Source organism: Pocillopora damicornis, chromosome 13 (assembly GCF_964200805.1).
Source record: "Pocillopora damicornis chromosome 13, jaPocDami1.2, whole genome shotgun sequence".
Classification (NCBI taxonomy): Eukaryota; Metazoa; Cnidaria; class Anthozoa; order Scleractinia; family Pocilloporidae; genus Pocillopora; species Pocillopora damicornis.
In genome coordinates this window covers 15058742-15076350 of record NC_142682.1, presented here as the reverse complement: position 1 = coordinate 15076350, position 17609 = coordinate 15058742, and the positions used below count along the sequence as shown (strand labels likewise).

General features: G+C 37.1%; 4 protein-coding genes across 5 annotated transcripts; 2 read left to right on the top strand and 2 right to left on the bottom strand.

The window, feature by feature from the left end:
• The first annotated feature begins 929 nt into the window (after positions 1–929).
• Positions 930–7680, top strand: LOC113666331 (U3 small nucleolar RNA-interacting protein 2). Of its 2 annotated transcripts, none has more exons than XM_089190817.1 (14): positions 930–1053; positions 1209–1309; positions 1848–1957; positions 3058–3125; positions 3296–3337; positions 3710–3836; positions 4510–4631; positions 4989–5081; positions 5176–5276; positions 5356–5496; positions 5822–5884; positions 6144–6298; positions 6487–6566; positions 7349–7680. In XM_089190817.1, the coding sequence occupies exons 1-14, from the start codon at positions 979–981 to the stop codon at positions 7511–7513; spliced, it is 1443 nt and encodes a 480-aa protein (XP_089046943.1). In that variant the 5' UTR covers positions 930–978; the 3' UTR covers positions 7514–7680. The 2 variants fall into 2 exon arrangements, with proteins under 2 accessions (XP_089046943.1, XP_089046942.1); XM_089190816.1 differs by having other exon boundaries at positions 6484–6566.
• LOC113666337 (mitochondrial inner membrane protease ATP23 homolog) lies at positions 7548–11043 on the bottom strand. The gene is made up of 6 exons (XM_027182113.2): positions 10877–11043; positions 10682–10727; positions 10130–10211; positions 9706–9840; positions 9169–9255; positions 7548–8605 (listed from the first exon to the last, which is right to left on the bottom strand). The coding sequence occupies exons 1-6, from the start codon at positions 11004–11006 to the stop codon at positions 8468–8470; spliced, it is 618 nt and encodes a 205-aa protein (XP_027037914.2). The 5' UTR covers positions 11007–11043; the 3' UTR covers positions 7548–8467.
• Positions 11044–11197: 154 nt separating this feature from the next.
• Positions 11198–14224, top strand: LOC113666336 (uncharacterized). Its single transcript, XM_027182112.2, has one exon. It carries the CDS (start codon positions 11198–11200, stop codon positions 13757–13759), a length of 2562 nt encoding a protein of 853 aa, XP_027037913.2. The 3' UTR covers positions 13760–14224.
• LOC113666338 (UPF0462 protein C4orf33 homolog) lies at positions 13442–17214 on the bottom strand. The gene is made up of 6 exons (XM_027182114.2): positions 17098–17214; positions 16537–16723; positions 15750–15807; positions 15376–15427; positions 14643–14836; positions 13442–14308 (listed from the first exon to the last, which is right to left on the bottom strand). The coding sequence occupies exons 1-6, from the start codon at positions 17110–17112 to the stop codon at positions 14215–14217; spliced, it is 600 nt and encodes a 199-aa protein (XP_027037915.1). The 5' UTR covers positions 17113–17214; the 3' UTR covers positions 13442–14214.
• Positions 17215–17609: the final 395 nt, after the last annotated feature.

Below are 17609 nucleotides of genomic sequence, written 5' to 3'. Positions count from 1 at the left end.
GAGGGCTCTTCTGACGCAGCCGCGTAAAAAAGTTTCAGCATAAACATGAAATCTAGCCGAGGGTTCTTACAATCCTTTAACCCCTAAGAGTGACAAGCTGTCTAATTTTTTCTTACATTACAACTCGTGAATCAAATATTGAGGTTTTGAGAATAAAGGAAATGATCACCAGCTTAAAAAACTTGCTACTGTTAAACGAATATTCCGTGTCAGTACGCCATACTGATGTTAGGGCGTTAGCGCGTGAACGGAGACCCTCCAACCCTTACCAGAGAAAAAGAGCCGCAAATCATTTGTTGTCCTGGCCCCCTTTTTCTAGAAAAGCTACTCACCGATTAACCACACGAAACGGCTATATTCTTTAAGACTGTATGTTTTTTTCCTGCATGCTGCTTGCCACATTTCGAGCTACACCGCTGAATTTTTCGACATCTTACCCCGCAAGAAATTTTGTTGACTGTCAGTTAAAGATAGTGTTTGTATGATAGCTATTGGGCGAAACGGTTTACACTGAGCCCTAGTTTCGCTCTTTCTGGTGGGTTAGTTTTCTACGTCGTACGTTACCTCGTTCATGTCTCAGTTTGGCTCGTTGACGTCTCATGTTGATTCGCTACCGCCTAGTCGCTTTCGACTTAGTACGGCTCAGTGAGGTTTGGGGTTCGCTTGCCCACGTCTTATGTTGGCTAACGCCTTAGGCAAGTTCCCAAACCTCTTTTGTTGCTTCCCTAACGTCCTAGGCAGGTTTCCTCGCGTGGTTTGTTGTTTCGCTAACAACCCAGGTTGGTTTACTAGGTACTGAGATCAGTTCGCCGATAACTTCGGCTAGTTCCCTAATGTCTAAAAGCAGTGGCTGAAGCACCAAAAGGTGGTGTGCATGATATGTAGAAAGTACCTTGTGAACTGGTCCAAGAAAACTGACCAATTAGAGAATCTATACTCTTTACTCGAACCCAGTCCAGTCGCAGCCGTAAAAACAAGATGTCGGGGTTTTTCTTGTCTGATAGCAAAGGTTCTGCATCAAAACCTAGGAAAAGACAAGCTAAATCGTCTCAGGTAAGGAAATTTATGGTAAAAGAGTCAATTTTGAAGTAATTTTTTGGCTTTGGTCGCATTTTGGAGTGAATCTGATCTTTCGATTGAGTTTCAGTGGTTAAACATAATACTCACGTGGTTTCTATCGTTCACAAACATTTTACTGTATTTCACAGATTTCTGGGTTCAGAAATAAGAAACAAAGGGGTAAACAGTCTCTATCAAAAGCGGAAAATATAGATGAAGATGAATTCGGGAGCGATTCAGATGTTCCAAGGTATGATCGTTCTGAAAACGCTATCGAGTGAGTCATTTACTAGACAGGTACTGAGAAATTGTGCAGCTGTGTTCGAACGATTGATCATGGATTTATATTATCGTAAGAACATGAAAAGGCTTAACCTTTTAACCCTTTAGAGTGATTAGCATCTAAATTTTCTTTACATTATTACCCCTGAATCACACATTAAGGTCGAGAGAATAAAAAAAAAATGATCACTAACGTATTAAAGAAGCTCTTGATCGTTATACAAATTCTTCTTGTCAGCCCTTGAGGAAATGTATAGAGAACAGTATGGAGAATAAGCATACTGATGTCAGTTTGTAACAGGTTGAGGAAAGCTTACAATTATTCCCAAGATTGTAGATTTTATCAACCCCTTAATTTTTTAGCCGTGGAGGAGCCATTTTTTGTTCTATATGAATTTAACTTCTTGTTTTGGGCTGGACAATTTTCAAATGGCTTAAAATTTTAGTTTAGTTTGGTTAGATGATCACATTTCTCTATTATGAGTTGATTTTAATCTTTCTTTTAGTGACAAAGAGGAAGACATACCTGGAGAAGAAGAGAGTAGTGATCATGAGACAGCACAAGAAAAACGACTTCGCCTTGCAAAGCAGTACCTTGCACAATTAGAAAAAGAAGGTGATTGCTCTTGCTATAAGTAATTACCCATCAAGAATTTCAGCTTAACCCTTTAAGTCCCACTAATGACCTAGACAGAATTTCTCCTTACACTATCAGTACTATATCAAGCAAACAAGTAATAAGAATAAAGAAAAATATCAATTAGGGGATTATTGGTTGATCTAATTCAAAATTCTCCTAACAAACATCACAAAATTGTATGGCAGACAGTAAGGAGAATTACTAATGAAATCTTGGGATTTAAAGAGTTAATTATAAATCAATAAAACATTCAGCTACCAGAATTGATACCAGAATCCTGAACTTAACTTTGCGTTTCACTGCATTTTAACCTGCAGATCTTTTTGTACAGTATTTTCTTCTGTATATTTAACAATTATTCCTGGAAGGCAAAGTGAATATTGTTGAATAATGCTTAGGGGATTATTGAACAATACTCACCAAGCCTGAGGCAGATAAGTTTATTAGTAGAATTGCTCAGTTGCTTTCAAATTCTGTGGTAAATTTGCTTTGTTGTTGAAACCATTCTTAAAATTGTTTTAATTGCTTGTACTGAGATGAGCAGCCAGTCTCCAATGAAACTCAAAGGGCCTTTTTTTAATAAACTTAGCAGAACAATGCATGGTCACCTATCCAAAGGATTAAAATTGACCAGTCACAATTGATGCAGGCTACTGGAGTGACATGTCAAGCAATATCGCAAAGGCAAACTGGCCAATCAGTTTTCATGAACCAGGCTAAAAGCACTCAACTGACAAACAACTCATCTTCTTGACTCTGTCTATGACTACTGGTTTGGTTGTCAAGGTACCAGTGGTTATCTAAGACAGAAGTTATTTTCAGGACTATTGTCATCCAGATAACCAAACTGCATGATAAGATATGGGATGAATCCTTGGGTGAGAGTAAGTACTGTTTTCAATGCCAAGGTTTCAAAAGTTAGAGTTGAGAGCATCAACATCAGAGAAAGAAAAAAAATTAACATACTTTTGAGTTTTACATCCACCTGGATAATTATTCTGCACTGCTTATTTTAATATGCAGGGTCTAATTCTTTGCACTGAAATTTTTGATGTTCATGTGTTAATTTTTTTCAGAACAAGAAAAGAAAGAGTCAGATGACATAGACCATGATGCTATAGCTCACAGACTGAAACAGGATGTTGTATGTATAATAATAATAATAATAATAATAATATATCTCTTTTTCAGTTATAATAGATTGGGCACCTTTCATGATTCAGAACTGTTTTCAGACATATTACTTGATAAAGGTATAGTTTTGACAGCTGAAAATTTCACCCTCCAACTGTAATTCTTTGATTTTTCTTGCAGCTTGAGCAAACAGGCAGGTTTCAGAAAAGAGTGGCCTCACAGGTATAAAATTGTTAGACAAGTCCTTCCACTGTAAAATTCACTCATTTTTTATTTGCTGGAGCAAACCTTAGAGGACAACAAGTTAATTATCTGGCTATTTACAAAACATTTAACTCAACTTGTAATATGTGATATGTTGTATTGATTGGGGTGGTTTGAATGTGTGTTTAGCAAAGAACAATTTTGAGTTTTTTCTTGAAAGGAATCCAGGACTGCTCTGGTTTACAGTCAGAACTGACCTGTAAACAATTGCAGTGTACAGAAAAAACAATGATATTAGGCAAAGAATATGGCTTATGGGGTGTTTCTCTTTGTAGAATGATTGTCATGGATGGAAACTGTAGCTTGTAAATTTGTATTTTTTTTCCTTAGTACACTCAACCCTCCCCTGCTGCTATCAGAGTTCTTAAAGGTCATCAGTTATCAGTCACCTGTCTCTGTGTGTCACCAGATGACAAGTTTGTCTTTTCTGCTTCAAAAGACTGCTCAATTATCAAATGTAAGAAAATGTTTTTTTGATTTAACAGGGTAATTTAGTATTATCAACTGAGTTGATAATGCTCTGATGAAGGGTTAATACTTGAAATGTCAACTTCAAAACTCTTTACAGTGGCCAATTTACATTAACAACTCAGTTGATAATACTAAATTACCCTGTTCTACTCTCCTACTGATGCAGCACCACAATTTCTTAGAAATTTACTCCTTTTGTTCTTTTTTACTAAGCCGACCTATACACATTCACGTTCTTTTTATCAGCATTAAACAGTGACATGTATAGACAGCTACTTAGTTTATAGTTTGAATTCCACAACATACACTGTGCATACTTTGTCTCCAAACAAAACAAAAAAGTAATTTCACACAGGTACTATTATTTATGAACAGATTAGGAATCTGCCTCAAAGACCTCTCTCTCTCTCTGCTTTCACTGCTAGTTACCTGTTTTAGTTCCTTTATCCCATAATGAAGCATAGCTTTTCTTTTTTTTTCTTATTTCTTCTTTTCTTTTACAATTCACTTTCTCTCCTCCTTTCTCTTGGATTAGGAATCTCTTCATATATCCTCTTCTCGTGGACTCCACCCCCTATTCTTCCCTTGCTCATTTCCCCTACTATGGTTATGGAAATGAAAATTAAAAGATGTTTCTGAGACGGTTAATTTGTTTGTAGGGAATATAGAAACAGGCCTGAAGGAGGGTAAGATCCTAGGTTGTCACAAGGCCAGTGAAGGAAGCAAAGGCCACAAAGGACATGTTCTCTGTCTTGCTGTTACTTCTGATGGAAAGTTTCTGGTGAGGGAAACCATCTGGGTGTAAAATAATGACATTGTAAACTTAAAGGTCAACTGTTTCTGGTATTTCATTTTTGATTATAAAAGCAGTTTGTTGAAATATAGGCTGCAAAGCTTCTTATTTATGGTTTGACAGAGTAATACTCTAAGCTGCTTTTGGCAACATGTAAAATCAACTCAGATAAAATAAAAGTACTAAAAAAATTGATAATAGGAAGAATGACCAAAGAGGTACAAGAAGGTCTGTGTTACTCAAAGCACGAAAACAGCTCTATTTTGGCTGTTGAACTTACAGGTGTACAGGTGGTATGGAAATTCTCATGGCCAAACTACTGTTTTTGGACTTTATTTCTCCCAGGCTAGTGGAGGTCGAGATAAAATAATTCACATCTGGGATCCTGATTCACTTCAGCATGTTCATACATTCAAAGGTCACAAGGATGCTGTCTCAGTGAGTCTAACTTATTATTGTTTGAAACACTGTCCCTTTTACAAAACTTGGCTCTGGATTAAACTGTTTCATGTTTCCTCTCTCTTTTTCACAGGGTTTAGCCTTTAGGCGAGGAACCCATCAGCTGTTTAGTTGCTCCCATGATCGCACAGCAAAAATCTGGAATTTGGATGAGATGGCCTATGTAGAAACTCTGTGAGTTTTAGTTGTTTTAGTAGATGGCATTTTTTTCTCCATTCTTATTGAATTATCTTATGCTTTTTACGACTACTAGCTTTGGACATGAAGATGGTGTAACAGCTATTGACAGCTTGACACGGGACAGAGCTGTGAGTGCAGGAGGCAGAGACAGAAGTCTTCGTGTCTGGAAAGTTGTGGAAGAATCACAACTAGTTTTCAATGCACCAGGAAATATGTAAGTTAAGAGTTATGTTGACCTCTCATGAATTGTAATGCAAAGCACAAAATTCTAAAAATTAACTGTGTAGGACCAAAACAAAGTACTTATGTTTGTTTTTATTAGACCAGATACCCTTTTCATCAAATCCAAATCAGATTTCCCTCAGCTTGCAAAGATCTCCGTATTAGATTACACCCCAGTTTTGTAACAACGTGAACATTTTAAGGATTTTCATAAAATTGTGCCAAAAAAATTGTCCTGTGAAGATCAGCTCCTTCAGACTGTGAAATTGTGACCTTTTAATTTTTTAATAGTGTTCATTCTCCCTTCTCATTTACAGAGGGTCCCTTGATTGTGTACAGTTGATAAATGATGAGCATATGGTTTCTGCTGCAGACAATAGGCAAGTATGAAGTACCTGGCCTTCTTCTTTGTCTCATTTCATGTAAATATAAATTATTTCTCTGAGCTGTGTTCTTTTAGCATCTACAGTAAATGAAACAATAATCATTTGAAAATAAAAATTTATAAAACTTAAGTTGAGAAGTCTAGGCACCATGAGTCTCATTAGTTTCTGCATTTTTAATTTTGAAATTCCTGAATACTCTTTTTTTTAAAATTTCATTTAGTTTCTTATCCCATTAATTTCATTTTGCCAACAGCTCACTGTCCCTATGGAGTGTTTCAAAGAAAAAGCCATTATGCACAATACTAAATGCTCATAGTAAACCAGATGGCAGTTCAGATGACAGTATTCCAGATGAAAGTTGGATAACATCAATTGCATCACTACGAAGTACAGATCTCTTGGTTTCAGGTAACACTTTCCTTTAGGAGAACTTTTGGGATAAGTCATTCACACTGTCATTTTCATTCATCCTAAATATGACTTGCACTGAGATTTTTGTCAAAACTGTTTGGTTGATGATGGTATAAAAACTTGAATTTTGAGACAAAGATAGGTAGTACATCAGAAGTGATGTCTCTGGAAACTTTTGCCAGCAGGTTCTTGTGATTCATGTATCAAACTCTGGGAATGTGGTGATGGATTCAGAAGTCTTAAGCAGCTCTTCTCTGTATCAATGGTAAGCATGTCAAAATATTTTATCTTTTTCCTGAAATGTGCAAAACTACTGGTGTCTCAAGGGGAAACCACATAATAGCACCATGTAGCATGAGAATCTTACTTTCAGATGTTTAAGATTGTCCTTGTTCCATTAGAGGCCACAGAAAGAAAAAAGGCATGCCTCTTGACCCCCTTACTCCCAAGATCTCTTTAGTTATTCTGCATTCTGTATACCATACAATGCTTACAACATTGGTTCTGAGAATTTAGTATTGGATCAAATGATGATATCCTGATTACCGTAATTTCCGGCCGTTTACCCGCAGGTAATCTGTTGATTTTGCATTAAACGTGCGCCACTGCAGGCAATCAGGAGGTGTGGGTTATGTGACAATTTAAAAATCTACTGGTTGAATTGAAAAAACTTCTCACCTACATGTGTTTCCCCTCTCAAGTGAATTCTATTGTATTAAGAGTGCCACGGAGCGGCACGAAAACATGATGCTGACTTGAGTTTATTTCACTAGTAGTTAGTTGCATGACGAACAAATTGTTATCGGCATGCGTGAAAACAAAACCTTGATGGTGACAAAAATAATCCAAAGATATCCGGCGCATCCGTAACAAATTTCCATTTATCTCTAGCTTATACTGTGAGGAGAAATTATGCCTTGGTCATTGGTGGGAGTAAAAGGAATTCCTTTCATGCTCACGAGACTTACATGAATTTTTGAATAAGTTCTTTTATTATCAGGGATTGACAGGTTTTTTTATTGTAGTTATTAATAATTTTTTTGTCAGGTTGGCTTTGTAAATGCCTTAGCTTTTTCCAACGATGGAAATAATTTGATAGCTGGCATTGGACAAGAACACAGGCTGGGTCGATGGTGGAGACTGAAAAAGGCAAAAAACTGTGTTTGTGTAATACCCCTGCAGAGAACAGTGCAGAATGGAGTCCATGCTTGAAGTCTGCAAATTTAAGAACCAGTGGAACACATTGTTTGATCAACAGTGGCACTGAACCACAGGATATTTATTTATTGCAGGATTCAAGCTGTTGAATAACATTCCATTTAATTTGCATGTTATCAGACCAATTTCAGTGTTGAGAACAAATAAATAAATTTAACAAAGATCTAGTGACCACACCTGATTTTTCATTTGCACTCTTACATATTATTGTCTGGATTTTGTAGCAGTGTCTAGAAGGAAAGTGAATGTATCATGATCATGGTCAGGATGAGAAGGGGCTGGGTCTAGACACACTCTACCCCATCCCAGTCTCTACTTCTCAAAAGCTGTTGCTCCATTTGAAAAAAAGGAAAGGAAAAAAAAACTGCTAGCAGATGTCTAGCTTTGCAATAAAATGTTGACTCGTGTTGTTTGTTTGGCTCTGACATAACTTGATACAGTAAGTATCCTCATTACTTAAAGGAACATAAGTCGTGCCACTTTGCCATTCCCTTAAGGGGGTGGGGGGGGGTGCAGATGCACTGTACCCTCCTCCTTGGCTTTTTGTCTTGAGTCTTAATTGTCAAAACCACTGTGAATGTAACATTGAAGGCAAGGCTTTTGAGTATTTTTCCTTGACTTAGTTATACTTAGTTTTGGGGCGGTATTAAAAGAGATTGCTTAGTTTATAACTTGTTATCCAGACTTCAGGCACCAGTTGTCATTGAGCACTTAGTGGTAATCCTGGACTGAAAGGTAGCCTCTTTTTATCCCTCTTCCATGAAATGGTATACTATGCTGATGTTTTGTGGGGTTTAATCTCTTTAAAGACAGTCTCAAAAAGTTCAACATTTACAAAATATGAAGTTTCCTTCTGAAATTCACATGCATGTGTCTTTTCCATCATTAGAAATAAATTTAGTTCTTGTTTTTGTCCATGGATATTATTATTCTGAAGCTGTGCACCAGTCAGGGAGGAATTCTCTCAAATGGTTCTGTATCATGGAAACATGCATCAAAAACACTCTCTACAACTTCCTGAGCTTCCTCTTTGGACATGTCTCTAACACATAACATAGATTTTACTGCACGTTCTTTGACACACTCCTGCCAAAAAAAGAAAATAATAAAAACAACTACAATTGAATGGTATCATTTTAAATTAAGGGTAGGGGTTAAGGTGGTTATTTTGCCTTATTGATCCCACAGGATACTGATGAATTTTCTGGCTACAATGCAGAATTCTGCAACTAAATTTTCTGGTTACTTAAAAATACTACTGCATTATATTTTTATTTTAAATAATCCTGCAGTGTTATCTCTGCCTTTTGTTGAGGTTTAGTATGCTGTTTCAAAAATAAGCTTCAAAAGTGTTCAAATACAGTTTGCTCTTTTATTTGCTACTTTTCATTTTAATTTTCAAGAACATAGCTCAGCATCAATCTAAGAAGAGAAACATTCCAAAATTTAGGATAAAGTGAGTGTGTTCCCATTCCATTGGGAACTCTCTCCATTATGGATATGTTAGCATACCCAAAGACAAAGGCAAAGAAAATCCTGGGATAGCATAAAATCTTAATGCAATTTAATTAATATATCCAGTGGCAAACTTTCTCTCTGAAAGAAATACCAAAAAATTAACAAAGTACTACAAGGCAGCATTAAGATACCTGCTGATGAGCTTTCCATCTGAATTTGAATCGTCCAAATGCCTCCCTTGAGAAAAAGCAATCTCCACTAAGGTTTGCTGCCCGAATCTTAAAAAAAGGAAAGAGTCCAGACAAAGTGTCAAATCATACTAAATGACTAATATGAACAAAAATATTTTTAAAAATGCCATAATATTTCATCGTCAGAGATCCTTCCCCCCACACACTCCTTATGATGTTAGTTCAGAGAATTTGGTATTGGATCAAGAAATAATCCATAAGTGACATATTTATTCTCATCACTAGTCTGTTTGATATTGTATGGATATCGTTGCCCCTTCTTTAGAGAACCAACAAGAGACCCTACATGTCACACCAGCTCTGTTGAACCACAACTTGAGCCACATTGGTGTAGGTTGATGGCTCTCTCTCCTGTGTTATTCAAGTACTTAAACTGAATAACTGTCGTCAATATTTTCCCAACAACTTAGTGAGTCTGTTATGAAAACAAAATGACTGGAAATCTATAAGTTAATATAAAGCACATGATTGGAATACCTCAGTACAAGCTAAATGCCGCACATTGTCTGGATTGTATTTGACTCTGCAGTTGTCAAATGCATGGATCAGCTCATGAGTGAGAACGGTGTCCATTGCTTTTTGAGTGTAGATTGTGTTCTCGCATAAAAACATCTGGAAGAAATTAAGCAATAAAATTGAAAGACCTGAACATCATTAAGCTTACAATCCTTTGACCTCTGCGAGTGACCAGCATCAAGTTTCTCCTTACAGTATCACCCCTGAATCAAACATGACAGTCACAAGGATAAAAGAAATGATCACCAGCTATAGAAGCTCTTGATTGTTAAACAAATTCTCCTTGTCAGCACCTTAGGGAATGTATAGAGAACAGTATGGAGAATATGTATACTTATGTTAGGTTGAAAATGGTTTAAGGACTACACCAGAGCTCCAAGCTTACCTCCTTTGTATCATGATCAAATCCTCCAATCAGCTTTGGGTCACATGGTTCACATACCATATGTCTTTCTGGATCCACTTCACTATATTTAAGTTGTAAGTAAATGACAAAGAAAGTTTGAGGACATATATAAGAGGGGCACAATACCCACTCTTCACCCCACTAAAGCTCAGTCCCTCAAAGGTTCCAACACACTATTATTAGTTGTAACAACAGTCCAGCAATTTACATGGCACAAAAATATATATCTAATTTTTTAGCTTGAATATGTATGGTCGCAGAAAATCCTGATAATTATTCCCTAGACTCTCAAATTAGTGGAGTATTAGTCACTGATTGCGACAGTTTGGCACTATTTGCCTTTTTTTTTTTTGGTCTAACAGTGACCTTTTGCTGGGACACCACCTAGTAGAAGAAACCCTAGTCGGCTAAAAACCACCTGACGCTCAATAGTCATGGCTGAGCTAGGTGAGGTAAGATATACAATCTGCAACACGAATCGAGGGTAAACAAAAAGGAGATTGTTAAATAATAGAAAGTTTCGTTACTCACCACCCTAGGTTACTCATGGCCTTTAACATAAACTTCACATATGGCGCTGAAAAATGATAACAACGTTTCAAGCCACGATCAATCGTACTATGATTTTATGTCACGAGCCGGTGATGTGATGCAATCACACCTCACATGTATTGGCGTTATTCATTCACCCCACAGTGATATGCCTAGCCTATTCTAGCTACTTACATTCTCGACAGGATCTGTCAAGTTTCTCTTTGCATTTTCGGTGCGCTCTGGAGTTTGATTCAGTGGAAATCTTTCTTTGATATTCCTCACCACGTTCCATATATTCCGCCATGACGAATTGAACTAACATGCGGTAAATTTCGCGGGCTCACTTCACTTTCATGATGGCAAACGTGCAGACTCGTATGATCTTGTTTTAAAGTGACGATTGTTTTCTGTATATTGTGTGGTTTCTTTTCAAGGACAGGTGTATTGTCTATTATTTTGAGCTCATTTCAGGCGTAGCTGTTAATTCTCATCACTGATGTCGAGAACAGTCTAATGCCTTGTTGTTCCTTCCTCATGTTTCGTCCTTGTTTTCCCCCAGCTGTGTTTTTCTGTACATTTCGTCACGCAAAAAGGTCGTTACTTTTTTTCTTCCTTTCGCTGGCATTCGTGATCGCTACAGTTCTGATTTATCAATTTTTATTCCTGGAAGGATCTGACCATCTAGCACAACAATCAGAGTCGCGTCGAAAATGGAATTCCCTCCTAGAATGGCAGAAAAAATTGCGTTACCAACTGAAGCAAGTGAAACTTACAAGCAACAAGACATATTCTGCTTGTCCATCGCTTTCAGTTCAAGAAGTGTCGTCCTTAACTTTTTCCTCGTCTTGTCGCTTACCAAAAGTGAGACAAGAAGCGTGTGCCCTGGCAAAGTCATTTTTCACGACGGATCCTAGAAACCAGACTTGCAACAGCACCCAGATGGATTTGTGCAAAATTGAGAAAACAGTTTGGGGACTTCCCAAAATCGAGTGTCACATAACCTCTTGTGGGTCTTCAGATATTATCTCTGTGGGCTTCGTTAATCCAGAGGACGGATCTCTCAGCTGGAAACATTTTTCTTTCCTTCAAGATGTGGAGAAAACACTGAACAATTATGTTCAATCGACACCAACAAATGCTTATTTCCCGTTTGCTTTTCTGAGGTGCGATGAATTCTGGAATCCCACAGCCAAGACCCAGCTTTTTATTCTTCCGTCTAGAAGTGTTTCAGCCGAGAAACCGCGACGGGAGACTAACAAAAAACTCATCAATGTAAACATCATTCTCATCGACTCTGTGTCTAGACCTCATTTCTATCGCTCACTGCCTCAAACTGTTAAAGCTTTTCGAAGCATTAATTCGAATTCTTCATCACTGGTGCTAGATTTTGAGCTTTTTCACGCCATTAAGCAAAGGACGTTTGAAAGTATTAATGCCTTATTTTCTGGGGAACTTAGTGATGTAAAGGAGTTTATAAACCCAGTTCCTGTGAAAGCAGGTGTTATGTTTGGAAAATTTAAATCACTGGGATATCAGACAATGTGGCAAGAGGATATGTGTTGGGCTCACGAGTGGGGCCTGGTGAGGAACCTAAAAGTTATGAACAAAAGTTTAACCTTAAGCAGAGTATGGCATAACTTGGCCAGGGTTCTACAAAATAACTCAATTGATTTTACAGGAATAACACACTCAAGTTGTGAAGTTTTAAGACGTTTTGGAGTTTCAGACATTTTTCACGGCCCTTCTAATTTGTGTTATGGAGGAAAGCACTACCATGCCTTGTTTTTGGAACATTTAGAACACAGTATCAAAGAAGGACATATGGATTCAGAAAAGAAACCACTGTTTGCCTTTTCAATGCTAAATGTAGGCCATGAGGAAAGTGGATGTAGGATTCAGACTTTTGATTCAGCATTATCCAATTTTGTTAATATGTTAGCTTCTGATCCAAATACTTTGAGCATAGTACTCTCAGACCATGGTAACAATTATGGATCATACCCAAGAACAATGGAGGGGCGGTTTGAAGTTTTTCAACCACACCTGTTTATGATAATACCAAAGAGGGTTCAAAACTTGCTACGGAAAAACAAAATAAGGATACTGAAACAAAATCAAGGCAGATTGGTAAGCATTGTCGATTTGCATCACACACTTATGGCAATTGCAGCAGAGTTTGGCAATGAACGGTTGCCGCAGAATCTTGGTCTTCTTCAGCCAGTCTTAAGTAACCGCACTTGTGATGACCTTGGCCTTCTTATATCTACACTTTGCATCTGCCAAGGATGGATGACAAAAGTCAACACAAACTCATTTCACTTCATCATAGCTGAGTTTGCTTTAGGTCAGCTCAATAACAACATACAAACCCAGTTCCTTGAAAACTTCCAAGCAAAAAGGCCACTCTCTAGCTTTCAATCCTGTGAACGGCTCAGAGGAGAACGCTTTGATAACATTAGAGAAAAGTGGATAGGTGAAGTGCTTACTGTGACTTTAGATATTTATGTCCAGAATCAAGAAATCTTCTCTGTTACAGTTCAGGTGACAAGTGGAAGTGTCGTAATGGACATGAAATTGACTCAGTTCACAAGGGTCAGCAGTTATGGCAGTTATCAGACCTGTGCAGATAAGGGTCTGGACCCAAGACTGTGTGTGTGTAAAAATGGTCCTTCATTACATGAGTCAGGTACTACTGCTAACAGACTATTCACTGAGAATGGAAATTATATGAAAGCCACGGAACCACCAACTACAATGTGGCAACATGATGGTAATGTTTTTAATTCAGCGACAACAGCTGACAATATACACGAGAACTGTCTCTTCATACTTTTGAGAGAACACAAAAGTGGTGTAATACTTGAAGCTGCAAATTATTGTAGTTTTGTTACATACACCATTGATCTTGACCTGTCGCTGAGCAACATGAAAATATCTGAAAGAGTTCCACTTCGTAAAGAACTTGGCCCTGGTGTAATACTCTTCCTTATGGCAATTAATCAACTTGATCCTAACATCAATTGGAGTTGGAAATACACTGTGAACTTTTCTTGGAAAATAGTACCAGTAAATTAGATGACAGGTTTAGACAATACCCCATTATGAAAAATTGACATTGAAATTCTTCTTAAACTTAAAGTAAAACGGGGTTTGTACACTTTGTCAGACATAAAATTCAGAGACTTCTCAAGGACTTTAAGCGCCCCTTTTAAAATTTAAATTACCAGGTGTGGTTTGGTTATCTCAAGCTTAATTAGAAAAAAAAATCAAAACATTTGGGTGAGTATTTGCTGTGTTTAACATAACAAAATGCTGGTTTCCTCACTGCTTTATTGTATTTGAACAAAAACTGGACAGTGATAAAAAAGTTTTCCTTATGGATCAAATAGACTGTTGATTATTATCATTCGAGGTTTTTCAATCTTCAAAAATTATTTTATATACTTAGTTTTCTTAATATGTTACTTCACATTTAAAAGAGAAGATAAATTTATATATTTCCCTAATTGTTAATAATTAAAGAGCTATTTTCAAATATTAGTCCAGTGTGTGGATTCTGGTTGTATCCAGGATGTAGGAAACAATGCCTTGAAATCAAACTCCTTGAAAAACTGAAGGCGATGGCTGAAAAGACACAGAGGTCAAATAACTTTAATCTTTAAAATGCTCCTTTAAAATTTGGGCGATGACAGGATCACATATTACTACTTCACTTCAGTGTGTGACCACACAAAGTGGGTGAGAGGGGATGGGTTACATGCAGTCATGAGTTGGTTGAAAAGTAATTTTGAACTCTGCTAAATTGCAGGATCTGCCCCAGGTTTCTGTAGCCCGAAGCGTGTGGGAGCACTCACCCATTTCCTCATTTTCAGGCAAACATAGGAAGTAAACTTCATCATCATTCCATTCCTTTTGATCAATCACAGTGAGTATAATTTTATCAAGTGGTTTCACTTACAAGTCAGGTGTGTAAAACTCCTCAGAAGCTGGATAAAGAGCCTCATACTGTCTCTCATCCCCTGACCCATGGATAGCATATGCATTAATCTTTGTCACATCAGGAGGGAAGTACTCCAATGGTATAATGGCAGTTCCTTTCCAGGTTTTATTCACATCATCAGTGTTAGCTGTATACTTTAGGGCAAGTTTATCCTATTTCAAAAATTATGAAATCTTTAAATCAAACTAAAGAGTGGCTGTTACTAATTTGTTAGCTGATGTCATTATATCCACCACAAATAACTTGCCATGTGAATACGAGGAAACCAAGTTTAAATTTTTTAGTTTGTGAGGGAAAATCCTGTTTACTTTTGTACAGCAATACAGAAGAAACACAAGCCAAGAGGCCCATCCAGCCAAATATTACCTCAGTTTCCATGTTCAAATTATGAGTCAGCATATTTTGTCCCAAGGGGGTAAGTTTCAAAAGAAACTATGATGCTGCATGGGTAGGAGAGTATAACAAGGTAATTTGGTATCATTAACTGAGTTGATAAAGTAAATTGGCCACCAGAAAGAGTTTCAAAGCTGACATTTTGAGTGTTAGCCCTTCATCATCGGCTTTGACAAAGGGGTAATTGATGCTCAAAATGTCAGCTTTGAAACTCTTTATGGTGGCCAATTTACATCATCAACTCAGTTGATAAAACCAAATTACCTCATTTGGTCTCAGATTTTAGGTTCAGTCGTACCTTCATCATGTTTCTTGTCCCATTCAGAAGAAGCACCAGATGCTGGCCATGACTATGAGTATGAAAAAAGACAAACATGAAAACTAGCCATTGCTAGTGACAGATTTAAAACAATCTGATTGTACCTGTAGTCACTTTTCTTATAACTGCTCATTTATAATTTAAGATACATTTATACCTTTGTTTTTTTTCTATCAAATGTCAAAAGCTATCTGGTACTGTGCTGTTTCTCCTTTACTCTGCCTTGTGATTGGTCAAGAACTCTGATGCCATTGTTTCAATCATTGAAATGCAAAACTAAAAACCAACTGTAATTAATAGTCCCCCATGCTTGCCTGCAATTCTGGCAGGCTATAGTCTGTCTAAATACTTACGGGCATAACTCAACCTCCAAATATTTATCTTTATCTCCAAGGAAGAAAATCTCAGCCACTGAATCAAAATAAAAAGGTGACAGAATATTTAAGCAACATCAATCACAAATTATCTTCATCAAATATGCCTCTAACTGAATTACAAATGCATCAAAAATGTACTTTAACCTTGTTGGTCCTTGATATGTTGATATAGGCAAGCATCTTGAACTTGAAAATTTAACTCATTAATGTCTGTCTCACATTCAAAATATGGCATTTTGCAAGTCACTTTTAATTCCACTGTAGATTTTAATGATGTGGCATTATGAATAATTTTTTTATATAATGCATAATCCATACCACTATGCTCCAATGCACTTTACAACACTTTGCAGGAGACTTCAACCTGACTTTGTTTACAGTTTTGACAAGAAATTTTTGAAATTTTCAAAAACAGGAACAAGGCCAGACTGCAACATTGGGAACTACTTTCTGGAACCAGTTGGTAGTTTTACCATTGATGTTAGCTCTTCTATGCTTCCTGGTATGTGCCCATTCCCCTTCCAGGAGTTAAAAGAACTATGTCTCCCTTGGATACCAATACAAAGTTGAGCAGAAAGATAATGAGAAGTAACAAAAATATCACATGGCAAAAAGTATTTAACACTAAAGCACACATTGCAGAAAATTGATATTATTTTTATTCAGATCTTGGGAATGTATGGGGTATAGGGCTAAAGCAGCAGAGAAAATCCTGAGGTAATTTATTTGCAGACAAACTATATAAAATGTAATACTTATCAACCTTCATATTCCCACAGTTCTGGACAAGCACCTCCTGAGGCCACTGGAGGGGGCCCAGGGTCATTAAACAAAGGTCCACTCACATCAACCCTGACTGAGGTATCATCTGCAGCACCAACCCTGAACACCACAGGACTGTGTTTGACTGGGTTCCCATTCCAGGTTGTTGTTATAGAAAAGGTTAACTCCTAAGGAAATCCAAATTTATTTGTCAAACATGACATAATTCAAAAGTTACTGATCAACTCGATTTAGAAACTAATAATTTGACTGTATGACTACATGCTTCAGAAAGTAATCCAAAATACTCCAGGCAAAACATAACTATAAGCATGAAGTTCTTGCAAACGAGTTGACTTGGCTTTAGTAGAATTTAAAATGAAAAATATACAAGCTAAGAAGCAGCCAAATGAGCAAAACCATGTAACTTAACTCTACAACTATCGATCTAGGTTTTTGATGCCCTCTACGATGCTAAGTATTAACGGCAGCAACTAAATGTTCCAACTGAAGCTTAACTTTCAATAGTTATACTTATGTTAAAACAGTAAATGTCCTCCACCTTGCATCCGCTCATATCCAATTCACAGAACTTTGCATCTCTTTGAAGGGCCTCACTTTCATGTCACTATTCCCCGGAAGTGAAATTCGTCGGAGTCAAATACCAGTATCCGGTGTATGACTGGATGTCTATGCCGACGATCGCTAGTCGACATCCTCATCAAATCACCTTCTTGAATACTGACGCGCCGGTGAGATTTCCCAATAATGTCTATAATACTATAACTCAAACCTTATCATGCATAAAACTATTTGATAGAAGAAAATGATAGCAAAAACACTAGTTTCCTTCTAGGAGAAATGCTTTGTTCAAGAAAAGTATGGAGTTGTACGAAAACCTTTACTCGAAAATTTAGTCAGAGTCAATGAAATTAATAAAGGTTTAGTTTAACTACCAAAAGTAACAGGCAATGATTCCTTGACATGGTTAGCTTTGGAATTTTCTCTTGTAACGTAATTTTAGCAGTTACTTTCTGGTTAAATAATAAGTGGTACAAAGTGAACATCGAAATA